Genomic DNA, 21,488 nt, shown 5'->3' on the forward strand with positions numbered 1-21,488 from the left:
AGTCAACTTAATGTAAAAGAATTAATTGAGAATAAAAAGAAGTCAAATGATACAAAATTAAAGAAAAATAAAATATTACAAGTAATTATTACAGCTCACAATTAGATTATATCTTTCTACTATATTGTATTTTTATCATTTTTTTTAATATTACTTTTATCTTGTATTTTCCAGCGTATTCCATATACTATTTTATAGTTTATTAAACATTAATTTTGTGAAAGCACATTACATTTATTAAATGAAGAGTAAAAGGATCTAATAAAAAATAAAAGTTTAAGATTTGTTAAATGGAAAGCAAAATCATACAATTAAAAAAAATTGAATTAAAAAAAACCAATAAAAAAGGACTTGGATGAAAAAAATATGTGTGAACAGTGGTTTCAACTTCAAAATTTTTAAATTATATTGATAATACTTTTTACTCAACTTATTATTATTTATAAGAAAAAAATTTGAATTCATATATTTCGATTTTAGAAATTAATTTTTTTTTCATAAATTAGACGTGGACAACTTATTTTTTAAAAATAGGAGTGATAAATTAACTTATTATGTGATATTTATGATTTATTGCGGGGTATTTTGAACGATCAAATGGCTTCACAAAGAAATTATACTATCCATACGGGGCTTGTGAAAAAATGGAAAGAATCAGAAAGATGGAGCGTCAGGGTGGACACGTGGAAGAACGACTGCAAATAAGAAGAGGCAATTTCGAGCTGGCTAGCCTTTCATGCTTTTGCTTACACCAGAAATACAGAAAACACAACACGTTTTGCCTTTTCTTTCTTCTTATTAGAAAAATAAAATCTCCTTTAAATCTCTCTGTCTCTCACTTTCTCTCTCTCTGTTTGTCAATGTCAAACGGAGATGACTGTTAACCGTAACGGAATGCAATGACAGAAGTTTGCCGAAGAAAGTCCAACGACAATGAAGACGATTCGGCGGCGAAATGCAGGGAGCGCCGAAGAAGGAGAATCGAGATGAGGCGTCTCGCCGCTATCTCAACCACTCGTGGTTCTCCTCAGCCGACTTACGCAAAAGGTTCAAAAGAGAAGAGCCAGGCGACGGGGGAGGGGAGCTCGAGTTCAACCGCTGAGGGAAAGCGGATTGTTGAGACTGTGAGTGAAATTCAGACGGTGGAGCCGGTGTTTGGGAGCATGTCAGTGTCAGGGAGGTCACGTGAGATGGAAGATGCGATTTCTGTTCGTACTAGCTTTTGCCTGCCGGGGATTAACCGCCGAAGGCCGTTGCATTTGTTTGGTGTTTATGACGGTCATGGCGGTTATCACGTAATTACTGAAAACGCTATTCAGTATTCAATTGTATTCTGGGAAGGGTAATCTCGTCACTTAACAATATCTATTTTTTAATTGTTTTCATTATTTTTTCTTTTTTCGCAGGTGGCAGCGTTATGCAGGGAAAAGATGCACGTGTTAATAGAGGAAGAATTGGAACGCGTGGAATCAACGTGCGGGAGTGGTGAGAGTGGGGAATTTGGGGCGGAATGGGAGGAAATGTGGAGGGGAGTGATGAAGAGAAGCTACGAGAGAATGGATGAGGTGGCACTGAGCACGTGCGCATGTGGGAGTGAGGGTTTCCAATGTGAGTGCCGCCCTACCCAGATGATACTTGGTGGCTCCACAGCGGTGGTGGCTGTGTTAACCCCGGAGCATATAATTGTTGCTAATTGCGGTGACTCACGCGCCGTGCTTTCACGAGGTGGAAGGGCCATTCCCCTTAGTGTTGATCATAAGGTTAGTTTTTTCAGTCGGAAAACATCATGGAAATCTTAATGTATGTATGAACTAATCCAGGCCGTCCATTACTGGTCATGATTTGATCATGGTGACTGTTGGAAATTTGTCTTCATTGCAAATGGGGATTGCGTGTTTCTGATGATATGAAACACATGGATTTGCCAACTTGTCAAATGTTACCTATTGTAGATACCAGGTGGCATCTTGTTGCGCAGGGTGGGGAGGAGGGACATTTGTTGGATGATGGTCTCTAGACCAGGTGTCTATATTTGCTTGTGGAAAAGTCGTGCATTTGACATTTGGCGAGCATGAAGGAACTAGCTATGATGTTCCATTTTTGTTAAAAGAATCCTTTTGACTAGAACTTTAGAACTATTTGCATGATTTTAGCAATATCATGATTTGTAATTTTGTATTGTTTGGACCTACATGCAAGTATGAGACAGAATTCCAATGCTTGGCAAGGCAACTTGACGTTTGCAACATACTGTTCCTGAGTGCTTTTACTACTTCTTCTTCTTCTTTTTTTAATGCAGGGTTTAGCCCCTGTTTGGTTAGAACAAGATTGTCAATGAAATGAAAATAAGACTCCAATCTAATTTCATATGGGATTTATATCTTAATTTTATCTGAAGTAGAATTTATTTGCTATCCACCCCTATTTAGTTATTCCACTTAAAAATAAGATATCCTATTTTTTGTTAATTATAATCTTGTTATCGGAAAATTAAATCATATTAAACAAAAAATGAGAAGGAATTTCATTCCATCAATAATTCCACTGCCTAGTTTGTTTGCACATGTTATCCATTTTTCCAATAGATGGAAAAAATTCGTGTTACTTCCTGAGATGTAAAAACATTTTAAATCTCTCTCTCTCTCTCTCCCCTTCGGTTTAATTTGACTTGCTCTCTCTTTATCTTTTTGGTACTCTTTAATTTGATTAATGAATAAAAAAAATAAATTCCCAACATTTGTTGCAGCCGGATAGGCAAGATGAACTCGCAAGAATTGAAGCTGCTGGAGGTCGAGTGATCTACCTGGATGGAGCTCGAGTTGAAGGCATTCTCGCTATGTCTCGAGCAATAGGTAATTTATTCTAGGTTTAACTGTATCATTATCCTTGTTTTCCAGAGTTACGACATGTCATCCTCATGGGATGTATAAACCTCAAGAGCTGAATTGTTTTTATTATTTCCACACACTCGTATAAAAAACTCGTTATTCGGACAAATGTTAATTTTATCTCATGAAAATGAATGCAGAAAAAACATCTGTCACATTAGTAGATTAGTTTTCATTTTTACACAAAACTACTCCTAGTCCTATTGTTTGCAGAGTTGGATGTGCATCCATGTGGAATATGTCTCCCTTTATGATGTTAAATAGCCTTGTATTAATTTTTTTCTCTTCAATTTCACCAATCAAATAAAGTTCAATTTCTAACTTATGCATTTTGAAAACTCGGTGCATTTCTCTGAGCAAATGAATGCTTTTTATTGCTCTAATGTTGACTAGTTTTCCATTTATAAGTTTGCTCAGGTATAAGTACGCAATGTTCTGCTTTAACCTTTGGAGGGTCATTGATACCCTGAAGAGTAGAAAAGAAAGAAACATGATTGCATCTCTGTGGAGGTTTTGGAATTCGTAGTTTTTTTAAATTTGTTGACCTTATATTCTGTATGTTTACATTATTATATTTGCCAGCCTATGAATTTTTGCTGAATTCATTTGGAAAAAATGGTTAGTCTATGCTTCTTATATCAATGTTTGTGGGCTCTAGGTTTCTTTTTCCTTTTTTTAGCTGAATGGGTTAATTACCCATAAGAGACTGAAATTATGAAGTTAATTCATCCATTGGCTCTGATTGTATCAAAAACATTTGTTTTGAAAAAACAAGCAAAAGTTTGTTGAGTTCTTGTTTTTTTTCTTAAATTGATTTCTGGATAGGTTCATTCATATAATTAACAAAAGAAGCACAGGGGACTTTCATTCTTTCAATAGTTGCTGTTGGACATCTACAATAAATTAATATCCATGAATGGCTGTGCACTTGTTCCATATTGGAGGCTTGAGTACCAATAGACATTACGAATGGACAGATAGTGGTGTGTAACAATCTAAAAGAAAGAAAAAAATCTATAAACGTCCCATGGTGCAAAATATTGGTTCATCCACTAGAGTAAAAGAATGGACATGATTATGCTGCCTAAATAAAAGAATTATATTTACGAAAGAAATATATTTACGACCGATCAATTATATTTGAAGTGGTGTGGCAATGATCTATCAAATTTGGCATATTCCTTTCAGATATGGATTGGTTGCCAATCTGAGGTTCAACTTAAGTATGTAAATGTTGCAAGGTCTAGAACGGGAAATTGAATGGGATATAATTTTATGATTCCCTTCTCTCAACTGAAATGGATACCAATAAGCCACTATAAATGCTAGGCTATTCTGCTTTGTTTTAGATAAAATTTATCTTTTTTATAGAGAGAGAAGGAAATGTAAAATGACTAGGAAGAGGGCTTTGCTTTAGTATAGTTAGGTAGCATAAGCTAGTGCTCACTTAACCTGCAATCAATTGTCGATGGTGCTTCATCGAAGCATATGAGAAAACTTAAGGTTGCTGATGGATGCACCAAAATTATTGGTTCATATTAGCAAATAATTTTGTTATCTACTGTGTTAGGCAGTGCAACTGATGGGTCACGCATGCCAATAATGTGCGATGCTATAGCTTCGCTCTCACTGGTGAGCCTTTTCTATAGAAGGGGAGGTAAGAAGGAACAAAGGGAAACTTTGATGTTTTTCTTTCCATGGTTTGTAGTAGTAGTGTTGAAGGAGGAACCGAAGGTGGACCATTACGATATCGGTCTTTTTCCTTCTTGATTCATTCTACATGCCTCTCCATGTTATTCGTGTTTTGGTCTATGATTCATTATGGTTGGCATATCTGTATGCATCATATGCAGTTTGCTGTATTCAAGGATGTCAATGAAGAGCAATTAGGGATCTGGGAAAGTTTGGGAAGTATGATTATTTGAGGTCACACTACATCTGGCAAGTACACTTAAATGTTCTTTTCCCTTTTTTTATGTTGGGGTGTTGGTAGTCGTAGCATGCTGGTCATAAGATTTTTGGTGGTAGTCATAGCATGTTGTTCGTAAGATTGTATTTCCTGATGCTCTCGGAAAGGATGGATAATGGTAGGTACAAGGCATCCAAAATAAGAAAAGAAGTGACTGGCAAGCTATAAGCTGGGGATATAATGCTAAAATGGAATTCCTTGTTGTCTTAACCCAAGAAATGATAAGGAGTTTGGAAACAGATATTTATATTTAGTAAAAAGTTGGATGATAAACGTAAAACCAAATTGGTATATGAATATATTTAGTCTGATGATCAGTGTAAAACTTGGTTTGGTTTTTTGTTAATAGGGTGAATTTAAGTTCCTTGTCCATATTAGGCATGGAGAAAGATATCGAACAACCTGAGTAACTATGTAGATTCATGAATGTGAGGAAAAACTAGCAAACTAAAGGCAACAGTTAAGAGTGAGGATTATGTGGTGAGTCTAGCGAAATCCAAATTAATGCTCATTTTTGTTTGGCTATTACGAAAGCAATAGAAAGAAAATGGCATCTCAACTTTAAATCGATTTAGGAGTTGGTTAAATGACCGTAAAGATTGTCTGATACATACCTGGTAAAAATAGTTCTCTTAGATGAGCTGAATACTCAACTAAAAGTTGGAAAATGTAATAGAGAAATCATAGGGTTTATATGAGTAATTAGGATAAGAAGGATTACCACAGCATATGTGGGTTGTCTTTCTGTTTCATTTCCTAATCTAGGAATGAGCGAGAAACAATGAGAGTTAGGTCACTTAGGTGATTATACATATATTTGTGTGATGTTTTTCTGTTTGGTGCCTCATCGCTGTAGTGATTCTGAAATTAGTTCCATAATTTTTACATAACACTAACTAGAGTAACATACTGAATCTAAGTTCATTGTAGTTTGTTGTATTTTACACGCTGTTGAGAGACCAACCCTTGGCTGTCATATCTATGGTATGTAAACGAATGCCACAATACCTATAAGGCATTTAATCCTAAATTGAAAGACCTCAAGTAAAAGAATGTACTACAGTTTCTATGTTCTTCAATTTGCAAATGTCAGCATACATAAAGCAGCTCAAAAATCTAGATAATATATATCCTGGTTATTTGTCATCTGAATGCTTGTGTATTGCATTGGATATTTGTATTTCCTTTACCTTTCCCTGTTAGATACTATGCTATAATTTATTCAGTTCTTTTACTTTTTCCTTGTTGATGTTAGATTCTGTCGCTATGCGTGGCGCCACTGCATCCTTTATCATGTTCCGTATTACGTGTGATTTAGCAACTGCTGCTGACCTAATGATGATGGATATTGCTACTTAATGACATGCTATATATGTTGTTTTCACAGTTGGCAATCTGTTACTTCTACGATACACATTAAAGTTTCAATGATAATCCCTCTTGCGTACTCAAACCTCTAATTATGAGACATTCAACATGAAAATGGGTTGTGTGTAAGTTTTCATTACGAATTTGGCTGTTTCTGTATCAATCAGGACAAACCATGGTGCTGCCAAGTTGAGTGCTAATGTCTGACGAGATGCACAGTTACAAAGAAGTTGGTAGTTTGACTTTGATTGTCCTGCTGTGATTTCCACAAATTTACAGTAAGATGTTTTCCCATGGGCATTGACGGCACAAAGAAGGATCCGATTTTGATTATTGGTTCTTAAACATTAGAATGTGTGTTATAACCTTTACGATAAAGTTGGGTATTATTTTGGTTCACCCTTCTAATGGTTCTGGAATTCTCCATGATGCATCTCGGGCAAGAAAACATGGCTTGCCAAAAATCATAACCGATGCCTGCATGACTTCCGCGTGGCAAGATTGAGATTAGATTCTTGACGTCAACCAAAACACGCTTTTGGTTGCGAATGCACATGCACCCACGATAGCACATCTGACTTCATTAGTGAAAACATAATAAGATTTCTGTTTAGGGAAGATATAGATGGAAAATAAATCTTCTAATCTGTTTGGCAAAGCAGCTGATGATTACATGCTACTCTTAACATTCAGCATCGCACTCATTTATTTTTCTCAATATTCAACTGAAATAAAACCTGTTTTTTTAGCCAGGAAAGAAAAGGGAAATGTTTTTCCAGTCCTTTGTTGGAAATTTGTTACAAAGTGACGTGTTTGTTGTTTTCCAGTGGCAGCATGCTAAACTTTTGTGTTCAAATATCTACGAAGCATTTATGTTCCATCACCTGACTGTTTGTATAATGCTTCTGCTTAGTTTTTTTAACTTGTTTAATAGCATTATAATTTTTATCTAGAGTTTTGATATGCTATGCTTTCTGTGGAAAATGCATGTTTGCTTCAGCAATGTTCGATTATCTATCAATTATTTGTGTTAATTGCCTGGCCATGGTTTTCCTTGACCCTTATTGGTTAGTTTGCAACTTGTTCTGGTTGTGATGGTATTAAATTTCTACCCAGTGTCGGACAGATGAACAATTACTTGCTCAGTTGTTTGTCTTTTGTGATTTTTTTTTCTGCCAGGGGACGAGTATTTAAAGCCATTTGTGATACCGGAGCCTGAGATTACTTTTACAAAAAGAGAATCAGTAGATGACTGCTTGCTCCTTGCAAGTGATGGCTTATGGGATGTTTTGTCTGGTGACTTGGCTTGTAAGGTAGCTCGGCAGTGCCTCCGAGAAGAAAATCCTCCTCCTGTCAATGCTGGCCCTCAGATCAAAGATGAAGGAGCTGGAGCTCTATATCCATCTCGAAGCATGTTGGCCGCCGCACTTCTTACTCGCCTTGCTTTAGGACGGAGAAGCTGTGATAACATCAGTGTTATTGTTGTTGATCTCAAAAGTAGCTGAGCTTCAGGTAGGGGGATCATTAAATCTTGAACTGAACTCGGTGCATCTCCTAGAAATCAACAACATGCACAGATAGGGTTTTTATTGTAGAATAACATCTTTATATAAATGCAAAGCATTAGATAGACTTTGGTATCTTTGTTATGGTAAGGTTTCTTCGTGGAATGAGATCAACCGCTGCTTAAGACATTATTTTGCTGCTGTGTTCATCCACTGAGAGCGCCTAATTAAGCAGGGTGCTCTGAAGCCTTTACTCTTATGATTCAGTTTGTCAGGATGGCCTAGGAGGGGATCCATCATCGTTTTAGCAGTGTCGTTCCAGTTTTGGTTGCATCAGTTTTACTCAAGTTGGCCATCTAATTCGTAGCTCGCAAACTATCTTTATTAATTCCTAGTTGGTACCTAGCCAAGATGAGCTGAGGTACGTGACAGCTCGCAGCTGCACCAACTAATTAGGCAAAAAAATAAGTGAATTAACACCGCAGCACACTTTTACTTGTTGTGCTTTTGAATTTTGATAATTAATTAATGTAGCTGTTTCTAACCGCAACATTAATTAATTGTTAACCTCGACAATTAAATTCCAGCTATTCTCTTGACAAAGCTCTTGCATTTTCCACCCAGCTTTCTCTGTGAAGTTCAACATCTTTTGATTCTGTTCTTCTGCGGGGGCCTCAAGGCTGCCTTCTTCTCTCCTGGTATGAACTCACGACACCCATCTCTTGCTGAAGTGACACTGTGGCTGTGGCCATTTCCACCTGCATAACTACCATTTCTTGAGATTTGCATGTCCTTTTGGAGGCTAGAGTCATTCATCTTTTATTTATTTTTTTGGTGCTCCTTCCAGCCAACGCAATTGAGTGGAAAGTCTACTCTTTTATGGGATTTTAGGACTTTGGCAGTTAGTCTCTGTCTCTGAGGATTTAATGGGGCTGTGTTGTTTGACTTGAGAGAGAAGGAGGACATCTGTGATTAAATTTAGTGACATGTCCCGCTTTCTAAGAAAAACATGTTGAGTTGCCGTGTTCTTAAAACACCATATTTATTAAATAGTATTTTTCTAAAACATCAAGCTGGAAATATACTATTTCATCAAAAAAAAAAAATTATATTATTCTATCAAATTTTTTTAAATTAGTGTGCTGATTTTTTTTTTAAAAAAAAATCCACAGCTAAGTCCACCTACTTATTACCAGAAATAAAACTCATGGCCCAACCTAACAGCTCGTTGTCTAAGAAATTCAGGAAATCCTCTTTGACCACAGGAATTGTGGAAGAACTCAAATAAAACAAATTTCCAAGCTCATGGGTGTGTACATCTAAAGTAGAATTTATTATACCATTTGTCTGTACACTTTCAGAGTGGGGGACTCTGTACACTACTTTTCTTTCTCTCCTGTTAACTACAGCTGTACGATGGACCAGACTTTTCCTTTATTGAAGAAACTAATTAAATTCTTGGCTTTGAGATCATGTGAGCAGGAAAATGTTGGTTCTGAAGCTTGACTAAAGCTCTGTGTTCTTTTAGGTATGGTGATGATGACACTTTTTTCATCTGACTGCCTCAAATGTGTGAGGTTGAGGGACTTAATGACTGCAAAATGAATGGTTACATTTTGTATAAACACATTGTAATCCTTCTTTTATGTTTATCTGGAAGCAACTTTAATGACACATACAATTATATTTTTTTTCAAAAACATTTTTGAAAAAAATTATTTTTTTAAATTATTTTTTATATTTTTGAATTATTTTAATGTGTTGATGCCAAAAATAAATTTTTTAAAATATAAAAATATAAAAATATTATTTTAATATATTTTCAAACAAAAAATACCTTAAAAACTAATAACAATTTAAGTCTGCGAGAGAACTAATAAGGAAGTCTAAACATTGTTGTCAGAACCAGGGGTAACTTCAACTATTGTATTGTTTAATTATTTTATTTTATTTTTAAAAAATATTGGTGTTGACTAAGTCATGCTTGACGGGATAAAAATGCTTTAATATCTAATATGGTTTAATAAAACAATAAAACCCGGATTAAGTTTTAGGTAATATATTTATTGGCACAACTTATCAGGTTAGATCCAGTTTAACCACTATAATATTAAACCCTATGTTGAGACTCTTTTGTATATCTTTTTTAAGCAAGTGAAGTCTTTTAGATTATTTAATTATGAATCGTGCATTATTTTAAATGTTATAATTATTTATTTTTTAATAAAAAAATATTTAGAAATGTGATAACTGTTATTTTCAAAATGTTTTTTTTAAAGATATGTATTAAAATAATATATGGTTTAAAATAATATAAAAATATTAATTTTAAGCAAAAATAAATCTTAAATTTCCTGAAACTTCATTTCAAATGGAATTCCTAACAGCTCCTCAATGGTGTGAAGAATCAATATTGTTTTCTTTTGGAGTCGCCCGCGGGGAGAAGTTACACAAGGTGGTTTAGCACGTGAGCAGAGTATTTTGCAGCTTACAATCCCACCGGTCTCCACGTGATCTACAACTTTAATTCAATTGATACGTCATCCTCTTCTTTTTTTCCTTTTTCTTTTTTGGGTTAAGTATATAATTGCCACAATAGATTTACTAATGTTCCATTTCTATACTTATTGTTTACAGTTTTTCAATTTTACTCCTATTATTTCCAAAAAAGTTCAATATTATCCGTAATTTTTAAAGGAATCGTGCTTTCATCCCCTTTTCTTGCTTTTTTTTTTCCTGTTATTCTTCTTGAATTCTCATACAGATGAAAATAATCAAAATCTTAAGAGATTATAAAATAAAATATATTAAAAAAAAAGTGGGATCGTTACTAGATTTTATTAGCTGGTGAATAGCTGGGGTAACATTCAAACTTTTGGAAAGTATAGGGTGACATTAAGAAATGTTAAGCTATAGGACCAAAGTGAATTTGTTTTGAATTTACAAGGATAAAAGTATAGCTATTTTTTCCTTTTTTTTTTTTAATGAAGATATCTTTCCATGGGTAGACTGATTGTGCTTAGAGAAGTGATATTTTATTAATTATTTTTTAGATGATTTTAAAGAAAAAATAGAGATATATAGGAGAAAATGGAGATATTTTTATTATTTTTGAATAGCTATGGATTTTATTTTTTATTTTTTTCTTCAAAGATAAACTCAGAAAATAATTAATAAAATATTCAAACATACGTGTAGTCTTTTTCTTGTAGTCTCCAAATCTCTTGAAATAATCTAAATCAATGGCTACTATTAATTTAAGAGTCATTTGCTTTTCTTTGAATTAAAATTTATTCTCTATCACTTTTTCTCTGATTCCAAAATGGATTATGACCCATGGCTGCCCTCCTTTATCCTGGTATCATTGCAACTGGCCAATTCTTTTTCAGTTTTTTTTTTTTTTTTTTTTCCTGTAAAGTAAGAATAACTTCAATTTTGAAAAGCAAACTCAAAATTAGTCAAAACAATTCAATTTCCATTTTTTCCTCTCCAAATTTGCAGGCCATTTTTATACTGCAATCACCCGAATTAAATGAAGTTAAAATAATGTTCAGCTTCAATATTATACTGCCTGCCTTTAAGAATCTGACCCTTAAATATTAATGTTGACATTTATCACTATATATATTTATTTATTGAAGATCAGAGGCATGAACTAACCCTATAGATTGAGGAGAAAAAAAATATTGTCTTCCTTTAGAAAAATCATATAGATTGAAGCAATAATAATAATAATAAAAATTTAACAGTTAAAGATTTCAAGATGGGAAAGTCGGGCTCCAATATTTTAAACAGAGCTGTGAGCCAGCTTAGATACCTGGAGTGATGAACAATAACTACAATACAATATTAAGCAGTGTTTGCTTGATTTTATTTTATACAGAAATTAGATTAATTAATCCTGAGAGGTGTAGCTTAACTGTTCAGGTTTTACGTTTACTTTTCAGAGATCACCAGTTTGAGTGTCACAAACCTCAGAGCCACTAAAAATTTACATTGTCGTTAACTTCAGGGTTTTGAGGGATTAATCGAGATACGCGAAGCTAACTCAGACATTCACCGTTAAAAAAAAAATTTACATAGTCGTTAACTTCAGGGTTTTGAGGGATTAATCGAGATACGTGAAGCTAACTCAAACATTCACCGTTAGAAAAAAAGATTTACATCATCGTTAGCTTTTGAGGAATTAATCGAGATACGCGAAACTAACTCAGACAAAAAAAAAAAAAAAGAGATTAATTTTAAAACTAGCTCTTAATTAGGAGGCTCCTGCCCATGCTTTTTCTTGCTAAGTTCTAACTTAAGAGTCTCTGTCAGGGGACAAAAGATGTAAGCAAGAAAAGAAAATGTCAAACCTAGCAGAAGAAACAAATAGGGTTTGGTTCTTGGTATCCTACTTTAGTGTGGGGCTGTGCCGTGTGAGAGAAGCCTACCTGCTCCACTTGCATTCCCTTTAATTTATCAAATGGATGACCTAAACCTGGCTTTTTGCACCAAAATTACCTTTGATTAGCTAGTTTTCATCCTCCCTTGCTGATCGGTATTGTGATGGTTTTTATAGTTGGGCTTGAAAAAAAAAAACAGGTTTAAATAAAAACTATAAATTGTAGTTTTGTTTTTATTTTTAAATTCAAGTTTTTATTATAATTTAAGATGAAAAAGCAATGAAAATCAAACAATTCTTAAAGTTTTTGTAAACGCAAGAGCATCATATACCCTATCATTATTCTCCCCGTTCAGCTCGGTGAAAGATGATCGTTACAATATTCTTGTTATTGATTGACTTGTCATCTGCTTACTTAAATCATGCCTAAATCAGACGACTTTTGCATAAGTTGATGCATGTTACGGTGGATTGCACTAGAAATAACTTTGACATAATCACACCAGGACTTAGTCTTGCTTCTTGCTTAAATCACAAGTCCTTTTCTTTCAATTTTTTCCAATCCCCACCGCTTCAGTCTCGAGATTGATAAGTTAACCTGATTAATCAATCCAAGTATTAAAACAATGTTATAAACAATATGTTCAAATACCACTGCAATAGAACTCATGAACCAAACCTCCACTATTCATTAATTATTTTCCTCATCTATTGTTAAAGGTATGTTTGGAATTGTGATAATGATGGTGGTTTAAAGTGTTTTTCATTTAGAAAGATATCAAAATAAATTTTTTTTATTTTTTAAAAATTATTTTTAACATCAGTACATCAAAACGATACTAAAATGTAAAAAAATATTTTAAATTAAAAATATTTAAATTAAAAAAAAAACACGGTGCAAACACTCCTTGAATGGAGAAAATATTCATTGCATTATATGATGTATGCCTTTCGTTTGTAGACAAAACTATACTGAATTTGACATTAGTTTCCTTTATGTTTCACGTGAAGCCATCGTGTAAACTTTAGGTTCGGATTTTAATCGAAATTAAATCTATATTTTTATTTGATAAAAACAATCATTTATGATTTATGTTAAAATTAAATGATTTATAGAAGTTTACTAAACTTCTTGTAGTCTCATATATATATAGTTTCACACGAGATTTAAATCTTATTGATTAATAAAAAATACTTACTTTCCATAATAATCTCTTGTTAAAATCAACCTTATATACCATAATTTTAAAATATAATATTGGAAAATACCTGGATTACAAGTTTAATATTTTGTTTTTTTTAAAAAATTAATAATTTTTTTTTATCGAGTTTTATTCATTATGATCAAGTCAAGTCAATCAAGATTTTAACCAGGTAATTTTTTTTAATTAAGATAGATTTAAGTCCCGAATTAACATATCTGATCAATTCAAGTGCCGAGTTTATACACGGGTCGGTCTGAGTTTTATTGTGCTTTCATATACTATTAATCAAGATGAACAAAATTATCCAATCCCATATGTATACAACTAGAACCACACATCAAATATTTTTTCTTATTCAACACAGCCGGATTAATGTTTTTTGAAGGAGATTAAAAACATATTTTTTTATATCAACATAATACATTTATTGAAATTTCTTCCGTTATTGATTCAAAAAATTAAAAAATAAAATAAATATTCATAATCAACAAAATAATTCCTTAAAATTAGCACACATTAAATACTAATACAAGTGAAATAAATAAATCATGTATCAAAACCTAATTTTTTTTTTTTTAAAGGTTTGGACAACCTCGACCCAATTTTCTTACAGTAAAAATTGAACTCCCTCTCTAAGTATAGTGTTTGAGCATCCAAACTCCAAAGTGAACAAAGAAGATAAAAAGTAGAGAAAATCTAAGGAAACAGAAAAAACAAAGGACAAAAAAGAAACGGAAAAAAAGAAAAGAAAAGAAAAGAAGTCCACATCACCTTCGATTGACAAAACCTTTCCTCTTTTCCATTACCAAATCCTTCTTTCTAGTCGTTTTCTAACCACCATCGCCACCACCATGCCATCGCGCCCAATCCCTCCTTTACTCCCACCCCAACCTCCCCCTCTCCTCCCCCCCCACCACCACCCTTCCCGCCTCATAGCTCCCCTCGCCGCAGCCACCGCAGCCGCCTTCTCCGTCCTCGTCCTCTTCGTCATCTGCTTCCGCAAAATCACTCGTAAACGCACTGTCCCTACCGACTTCTCCAAACCCCCGCACGGATTCTCCTACACCACTCTCCGCCGCGCCACGAATAACTTCTCCCCTTCTCTTCGCTTAGGCCAAGGTGGGTTTGGCTCAGTTTATCATGGAACTCTTCCTAATGAGTTCAACGTTGCTGTTAAAGTTATGGACTTGGGGTCTCTCCAAGGGGAAAGAGAGTTCCAAAACGAGTTGCTTTTTGCTTCAAAGCTTGATTCTTCTTATATTGTTGCAGCTATTGGTTTTTCCTATGATAGGAAGCATCGTAGTTTGTTGTTAGTGTATGATCTTATGCAAAATGGGAACTTGCAGGATGCTTTACTTCATAGGAAATGCGTGGAGTTGGTTGATTGGAATAAAAGATTTAGCATTGCTGTTGATATTGCTAAAGGGATTGAGTATCTTCATGGTTTGGACCCACCTGTTATTCATGGAGATATTAAGCCTAGTAATATCTTACTTGATCAGTGTTTTAATGCAAAGGTTGCTGATTTTGGATTAGCTTGGTTGAAGATAGATCAGAGTAATCAGAATGATCAGAAGCAGTGTGAGGTTAAGGGGGAAGAGAGTGATAAAATAAATGGTGGGTTGGAGTTGAAAAGGGCTGAATTAGAGAGTAATAACGGGGGTGATGATTATGGATCTGTTGTGGAGGATACTGAGAGTGTGACTACTGGGTTTGACGAGTTTCATTTTGGGGTGGATCAGTCGCCGGTTTGTATGACTTCACCAGAGACTTTGGAGGCTGTGAGTGCTTCTCCGGAGGCTGGTGGTGTGGGGGTTTTTCCGGAGGGGAATTTGGATGGGGGTAGTATTGAGGGTGGGAAAGAATTGGTTAATGGGGAGAAAGGGAGTGAGAAAGGGACAAAGAGTGTGTCTCGAAAGGATTGGTGGTGGAAGCAAGAAAATGGTGGCGCGACCGCGGAGAACAGGGGAGTGAAGGATTATGTGATGGAATGGATTGGAACGGAGATAAAGAAGGAGAGACCAAATAGTGACTGGATTGGAGCTTCATCGTCATCAAATAGTCAGCCTGTTGGGAAAATAGATAAGAAGAAGAATCGAAAGAGATTGGATTGGTGGGTTTCATTAGATGATGATAACGATGAGAAGGTTTCGAAGAAGGAGAAGAGAAGGCTGCCGAGGGAATGGTGGAAGGAGGAGTATTGTGAAGAGTTAGAAAAAAAGAACAAGAAGAAGAAAAAGAAGAAGAGAGAAATGGGGATGACTAGTGATGGCAATAATGAAGCAGAAGATTGGTGGCCAAGAGATGTGGAAATGTACGGTGAGAGAAAGAAGAAGAGGAGTAAGAGTAGAGGTAGCAGGGGCAGTATTGAATGGTTTAGCGGTGAGCTATTTAGAGGTAACCGGAATAACCATGATTCTTTGAGCGGAGAGATACCAAAGAGTAGTGGAATCAGTAGTACACCAAGCATGAGAGGAACTGTTTGTTATGTTGCCCCTGAGTATGGTGGTGGGGGGAATTTATCAGAGAAGTCTGATGTGTATAGCTTTGGAGTTTTATTGTTAGTTCTTATTGCTGGGAGGCGTCCACTCCAGGTTACTACCTCACCAATGTCTGAATTTCAGCGTGCGAATCTAATGCATTGGGCTCGTAATCTTGCCCGTGCTGGAAAACTTCTTGATTTGGTTGACAAGTCTGTACAGTCTTTGGATCGGGACCAAGCTACATTATGCATCACTGTTGCTCTTATTTGTTTGCAAAAGTCACCTGCTCACCGTCCCTCAATGAAGGAGGTTGTGGGGATGCTCACTGGAGAGTCACAGGCGCCTCAATTACCAACTGAATTTTCTCCTTCACCTCCCACACGGGTCCCTTTCAAGTCCAAACCACATAAGAAGGTTCGGTAAGCTTTAATGTCCAAAATTGATCTCCATGAGCAGCAGTATATTGCTTATGGATCATACCATTATAGGTGTAAAGCAAAATGTCATCTTTAAATGAAATGAGTTGAACTTTGTTTTACTTGCTCTTGTGTATGCTGGTATGGCCTACCAATCCATTGCTAGTATCATAATGTTCTCTAGTCATTATAGATTTGCAACAGCAAGATAAGGACCCCACTTAATTTTTTCTTCAACGATGAGTTTCAGAAATGCCATTAGTACTTGATTAGGCTTTTTGAATACGGGCCATGTTTTCTCTAACAAGGCTTTCTTAGTAACTTTCACCAGGTTCTTCGGATTCGTATAAGCAACTTACTTATCCTTTTTGGTGAATTTAGCACCAGTAGTTGCCCCCTCTTGTCTGCCACTTTTTATAAGTTGGCCAAGCAATTATAGCCAAAGGTTTTCGTATAATTTGTAGTTTCAACTACTATCTATACCAATATGCATTGTTTATTTTAGGTAAGGATGCCAATGCACTGTTTGTTCCAGATGTGGAGTCCCTTATCACTGAACTTAGTCAATTGCAAAGAAAAAAGGAAGAAGAAAAAGGAAACCTAATACACTTGTGTACCAAACCTCTAAGATGTGAGAACTTAGGAGCTCTGCTTGCTGGTGTTTAATTTGATGATTTATGGCTCCTTATCATGATATGAGAACATTCAATCATCATTAGGCGTGGATTCTTTTATTTGTGCTGGTAATTTGCTTGTTTTCCCCAAATTATCAAGGCAGGCTTGAATTATCAGTCATAGTAGTTGATATGTTTGCTTTATTGGTAATTGGTGAACAATTGCATTTCAATATGCCTTGCCCCAAAAGATGCAGATTTTAACAGCAAAGTATATGGGAGAAACGTGAGAGATTACCAGATAGGTAAATCCAAATTGCTACAGGTATATATCATGGGTGGAAAAACTTGTATCGTCATCGAAGCATTTCTCCGTCAGCTATCAGAAGTTGAATTTGTTTATATACTCTCCACTGTCCTTCTGAATGACGTTTGGCAGTTTTGAGAGATGGTTCCAGGCTTTTTCATATTTGATATTGAGTGACAGGTAAGGAAGATGTTGCTCACATCCAAACCCAATATGCGAACATGAATCTGATCCTCTGTGAAGCCCCTGTAAGATTTGTGGCCACAAAATGGTCCATTGCAGATGTGATAAAGGCTTCTTTTCTAGCATTGAGAGTTGGGACTGTGATGAGCTTCTCAAACAATGCACAGTTACACTGCATGATTTCACATTTTAGATCACAAGCAAGGAATGCATACATGATTGGGAAGACTCTTAGGGGCATGACAGTTCGGCGAGGTTGTAGAAAGATTGTGACCGTTCCAGTTTACCAATCAGAACTCTTTTGAACTTCATGTTTTCATGTGATATACATTGTCCGGCAGAGAGCTCAGGTTAAAGGATGCCGGTGCTGACATTCCTGACTGTTGCATCCACGAAGCAGGTAATTTGGATATATTTTACTTCCTGAAGTGCTGTTTTTTTTCAAATTTTATTCAGTTCACATCCAAGCACAATAGATACACATTGCCTTTAACATTGCTAATGTTTGGAAGATGAATCTTTAACGAACTCAGCTCACTAACTACACTAAACGTTCTCTGTTGATCGTTGGAAGAGTATAAGACTGCCTCCTGCATAAATCTGGAGAAAACATTCCAAGTGCGCGGACGGGCTGCCTTAATTGCAGCTACAACTTGGGATGCCAATCCATGAGACACAAAAAGCCCATCTTGACAAGTGTGCTGTCTGACAGCCAGTTGCTTTAAAAGTAGTTATTTTGCTGATCTGGTATAGTTACATGTAGGGATGTCCGATTCAACATTATTTTTTATGAAATCATTGCAACAATTTAATCAATCGGTTATTAACTCTTGCCATACCCGAAAGGAAACGAGGGTGTCATGTACTCTTACCCGATGCAACAATTTTTCTTATATAAAATAAAAAACAAAAATCCGAGCGCACTGTTGCCATCTATGATTGCAGTAAATATTTATTTTATGATTTTGTTTTCCATGCGTACAAGTTTCCTAGATTCCACTGAAAAGGGAAATTAAAGAAGAAAAAGAACCCTTTTTTGATCGTCCAAATTAATGTGTTGAGCCCAAAAAGAATAATCAGAGTCAGCAAATCAAGAACCCATGATGCAAACTAAAGCTTCAATCTTAGTTGATCAAAATCATCACAAAAACACCTTTCGTATTAACTTACGATCCATTACAATCATTTGGTGTCTAGCAACTACACAGTATCTTAATATCATCATCATCATCATCATCAACATATAATATAACCCTCTGCTTCCTTATCTTTAATCTCATTTGTTTGTCCCAAGCAGTCAAGCACCAAAGATTTAAGGATACCAGAAACAGATTTTGTTTCTCATTAAAAAGATTTTGGACAACTAAGCGACTTATAAAAAAACCAGGTAGGAGAATAAAATCCATGGCAATAAAGTTGTTGGGATTGTTTCTACCTTCCCAACAAAATATTTATGGTATTTGTGATTCTAGTCCAGCTGTATTTTTAAGAATTTTTATTATTTTTTAGTTTCAAATTATTTTGACATGCTAATAAATTTTGATACGTTTATAAGCGAAAAATATTTTGAAGTGTATGAAAGAAAAAAATATAAGAGGGAATTGAGAGAAAATGTTAGTATAGAGAAGTGTTGAGTCTAAGAAAATTATGACTTATTCTATTTACCTGATAACCTAAAGTATTTATAGATTTTGATTACATTCATCTCGAGACGTGGAGAGTTTCATAATTGGTGAAACGTTGGCTCCTACCAATGGTGATAGTTCCTTGCACTCCATTGATAGAGAAATGGGTGATCATTAATGATATATTGGCTAGAAATAATCATTGATCGAGAAAGAAGATGCTTGATATGTCAAAAAAAGGGTTCATGTTTACACTGTTGACCATTGGCTTAAAAAAGATGGTGACAATATAAAAATGTATACTTATAGAGATTATATGATTAATTATTTAAAATATTTTATGCTTGGGTTGTGTGGGGCACTATATTCTAACTCGATAACAAATATACATGGATCGATGGTAGTAGATGGAGATCCAAATTATTTTTGGAGGTTAAAAAACAAAAGAAAAGGGGGTGGGGGATCATGTTCATGTTAGTATTTCATTATATTATCACTGAAATTATGGATAGATCATGTTTAATTTTGGGGATCATGTTGATGTTAGTATTTTATTATAACTGAAATTATGGATATATCATGTTTAATTTTCTTTCATCAATGCTAAAGGACCAGAATCAAACTATGAAGTACATGGTGATGCATATAATCGATCATGAACACCATGGCAGCTTTATCCAGACCCAAAATTATTGTACTGGGGTTTGGTACAAGTCATGAAGATAGACATTGCAATTTGACCCACCTACCTACATCATACATGGTCCTTAATTAATCTAGGGCACAATGACCTAATCAATATATAATTGTGTTATTAGCTAAATATCATCTTGCTTTATTGTTTCTTTATTTGGATTTTGTGTTTATCTTTATCTTCTTGATGTGCTTTGGTTTTGTTAAAATTAATTGGTAGTGACAAAATTAGAAGGAAGTTGTTGTTTCCCGTTATTTTAATAGGATAAACAGAGAGGAATTGATCATCTACTGACAAAATACCAAGTTTTTATATATATATATATATATATATATATATATATATATATATATATATTCTTAAATCATGTATAACGCAGGTTATTAACTAGGGAGCAAATTGTGGGATCCTTTAAGCGAAAGGATGGGGATCCCAATGTTTGACGATCCCTAGACTTCATCATCTGAGGACTTTACACACCACTTTTTCACAATAATTCACATTAATAATTGTCATTACAGGAGATACAATATATTCTAACTTTTTCTGTATCATATAATAATGAATTCAAACGCACATGTAACAGCTCCTTGTCCATAGGGAAGGAGGGGAAATTGAAAAAAACAAAAAAAAAAATCCTTTTCCAACTCACAACTACTTGTGATAAGATCAAAAAAGGGTCATTCTAGCTCCACTTCTCTTTTGCCTTTTTCCCAACTTCTGTATTGGTACATGCACTGCAGAGATTTGCAATTTTAGTGCTGATATTATTCAGTGCTAGTACCTCGAGGAACATCATTGCCTTGAGTGCCAAACTCTTAAAAAAAATTGCCTAATAGAATACGGGGTTTGAGAGGAGGCATTGGGCCAAACTTATAGGGATATTGTAATGGTTTTAGCTTCATTTCTTATTGGCCTATTCTTCCCATTATTTCAGTCTTGATTGCGGGAATTTATTTTTGATGAATCTAATAACTCGATTTAGATAATTTGTTTTTGATCGACAGATAGATTTAATCTTAATGTATTGTGAAAAAATTATAATTAGATATTTTTGCATTTCTAATTATTCTATTTAACACATAATTTATCTTTTATCAATTAATTTTGCTTTTCATTTTTATTCGTGCTACTCAGCTCCTCTCGATCCACCAATGCCACCTTGATTTTCTTTGAGGGAAATGCAGTAGTGGGACGCCCATTGTGTTAGGATCCTGAATATATATAGCAGAAATAATAAAATAAAATTATTTAAAATTTTTTAAGATCATGTTAGATAGATCTAGAATTTTTTAGGGGTTTATTACTTAAAGATCTGATTTTCTTCAGTTTTGTATAGTTATTTAAAGGCTAAGTTGTCGTAAATCACAAACTGTCCAATTATCCAGCCTTCAACGGTAATTCACATGAATCACCAGTGAGAAATCTCTTAAATTTCTATTTAGAAGAGAGAGATTGTCATGCTTAGAGTGCTAGCTGTCTATTATGTAATTTACGTAGTTTTTTTTATGTCTAACAGACAACTCTTTAAAAATAAGAAGCATAACTTATTATCTATGGAAAAATTTAAAAAACCCTATAAATTAGCAAAATATCAATTTGCTCTTTGAATAATATTGATATATTAATTCGGGATAATTTTAGAAATTAATTCAATCAAGTCCTTACTTGATTTTTCTAGGTTTAGAAATATAATCCATGTATTAATTATATTATAGTCTTTAATTTCTAGAATATATTTTAATCAAGTCATACTTAATTAAATTATTTCAGTTTAATTTTTTATTAATGATTCTTAATGTGTGTGATTCATTATGTTCCTAAAATGTTAGCTCAAATGTAAATTA

General features: G+C 34.5%; 2 protein-coding genes across 4 annotated transcripts; both read left to right on the plus strand.

The window, feature by feature from the left end:
* The first annotated feature begins 724 nt into the window (after positions 1 to 724).
* On the plus strand, positions 725 to 10,375 carry LOC7481847 (probable protein phosphatase 2C 75). 3 transcript variants are annotated; one of them, XR_002978112.2, is made up of 7 exons: positions 725 to 1,295; positions 1,407 to 1,760; positions 2,747 to 2,852; positions 7,405 to 7,737; positions 7,998 to 8,151; positions 8,355 to 9,258; positions 10,118 to 10,375. XR_002978112.2 is itself a non-coding variant. In XM_024586403.2 (5 exons), the coding sequence occupies exons 1-4, from the start codon at positions 900 to 902 to the stop codon at positions 7,728 to 7,730; spliced, it is 1,182 nt and encodes a 393-aa protein (XP_024442171.2). In that variant the 5' UTR covers positions 725 to 899; the 3' UTR covers positions 7,731 to 7,737; positions 8,355 to 9,217. The 3 variants fall into 3 exon arrangements, 2 of the variants coding, with proteins under 2 accessions (XP_024442171.2, XP_002321862.4); XM_024586403.2 differs by lacking the exons at positions 7,998 to 8,151; positions 10,118 to 10,375 and having other exon boundaries at positions 8,355 to 9,217; XM_002321826.4 differs by lacking the exons at positions 7,998 to 8,151; positions 8,355 to 9,258; positions 10,118 to 10,375 and having other exon boundaries at positions 7,405 to 7,865.
* Positions 10,376 to 14,008: 3,633 nt separating this feature from the next.
* LOC7457112 (receptor-like serine/threonine-protein kinase At4g25390) lies at positions 14,009 to 16,340 on the plus strand. Its single transcript, XM_002321827.4, has one exon. The coding sequence runs from the start codon at positions 14,171 to 14,173 to the stop codon at positions 16,223 to 16,225; it is 2,055 nt and encodes a 684-aa protein (XP_002321863.2). The 5' UTR covers positions 14,009 to 14,170; the 3' UTR covers positions 16,226 to 16,340.
* Positions 16,341 to 21,488: the final 5,148 nt, after the last annotated feature.

This window comes from Populus trichocarpa, chromosome 15 (assembly GCF_000002775.5).
Source record: "Populus trichocarpa isolate Nisqually-1 chromosome 15, P.trichocarpa_v4.1, whole genome shotgun sequence".
In the NCBI taxonomy this organism is placed as follows: domain Eukaryota; kingdom Viridiplantae; phylum Streptophyta; class Magnoliopsida; order Malpighiales; family Salicaceae; genus Populus; species Populus trichocarpa.

What these genes read in the sequence shown, in the direction of transcription:
- LOC7457112 (XM_002321827.4), top strand. Translation starts at nt 14,171, where the DNA reads ATGCCATCGCGCCCAATCCCTCCTTTACTCCCACCCCAACCTCCCCCT.
- LOC7481847 (XM_024586403.2), top strand. Translation starts at nt 900, where the DNA reads ATGACAGAAGTTTGCCGAAGAAAGTCCAACGACAATGAAGACGATTCG. An exon ending in ACGGTCATGGCGGTTATCAC is followed by an intron (nt 1,296 to 1,406) that starts GTAATTACTGAA and finishes CTTTTTTCGCAG; the next exon opens with GTGGCAGCGTTATGCAGGGA. An exon ending in CGCTATGTCTCGAGCAATAG is followed by an intron (nt 2,853 to 7,404) that starts GTAATTTATTCT and finishes TTTTTCTGCCAG; the next exon opens with GGGACGAGTATTTAAAGCCA.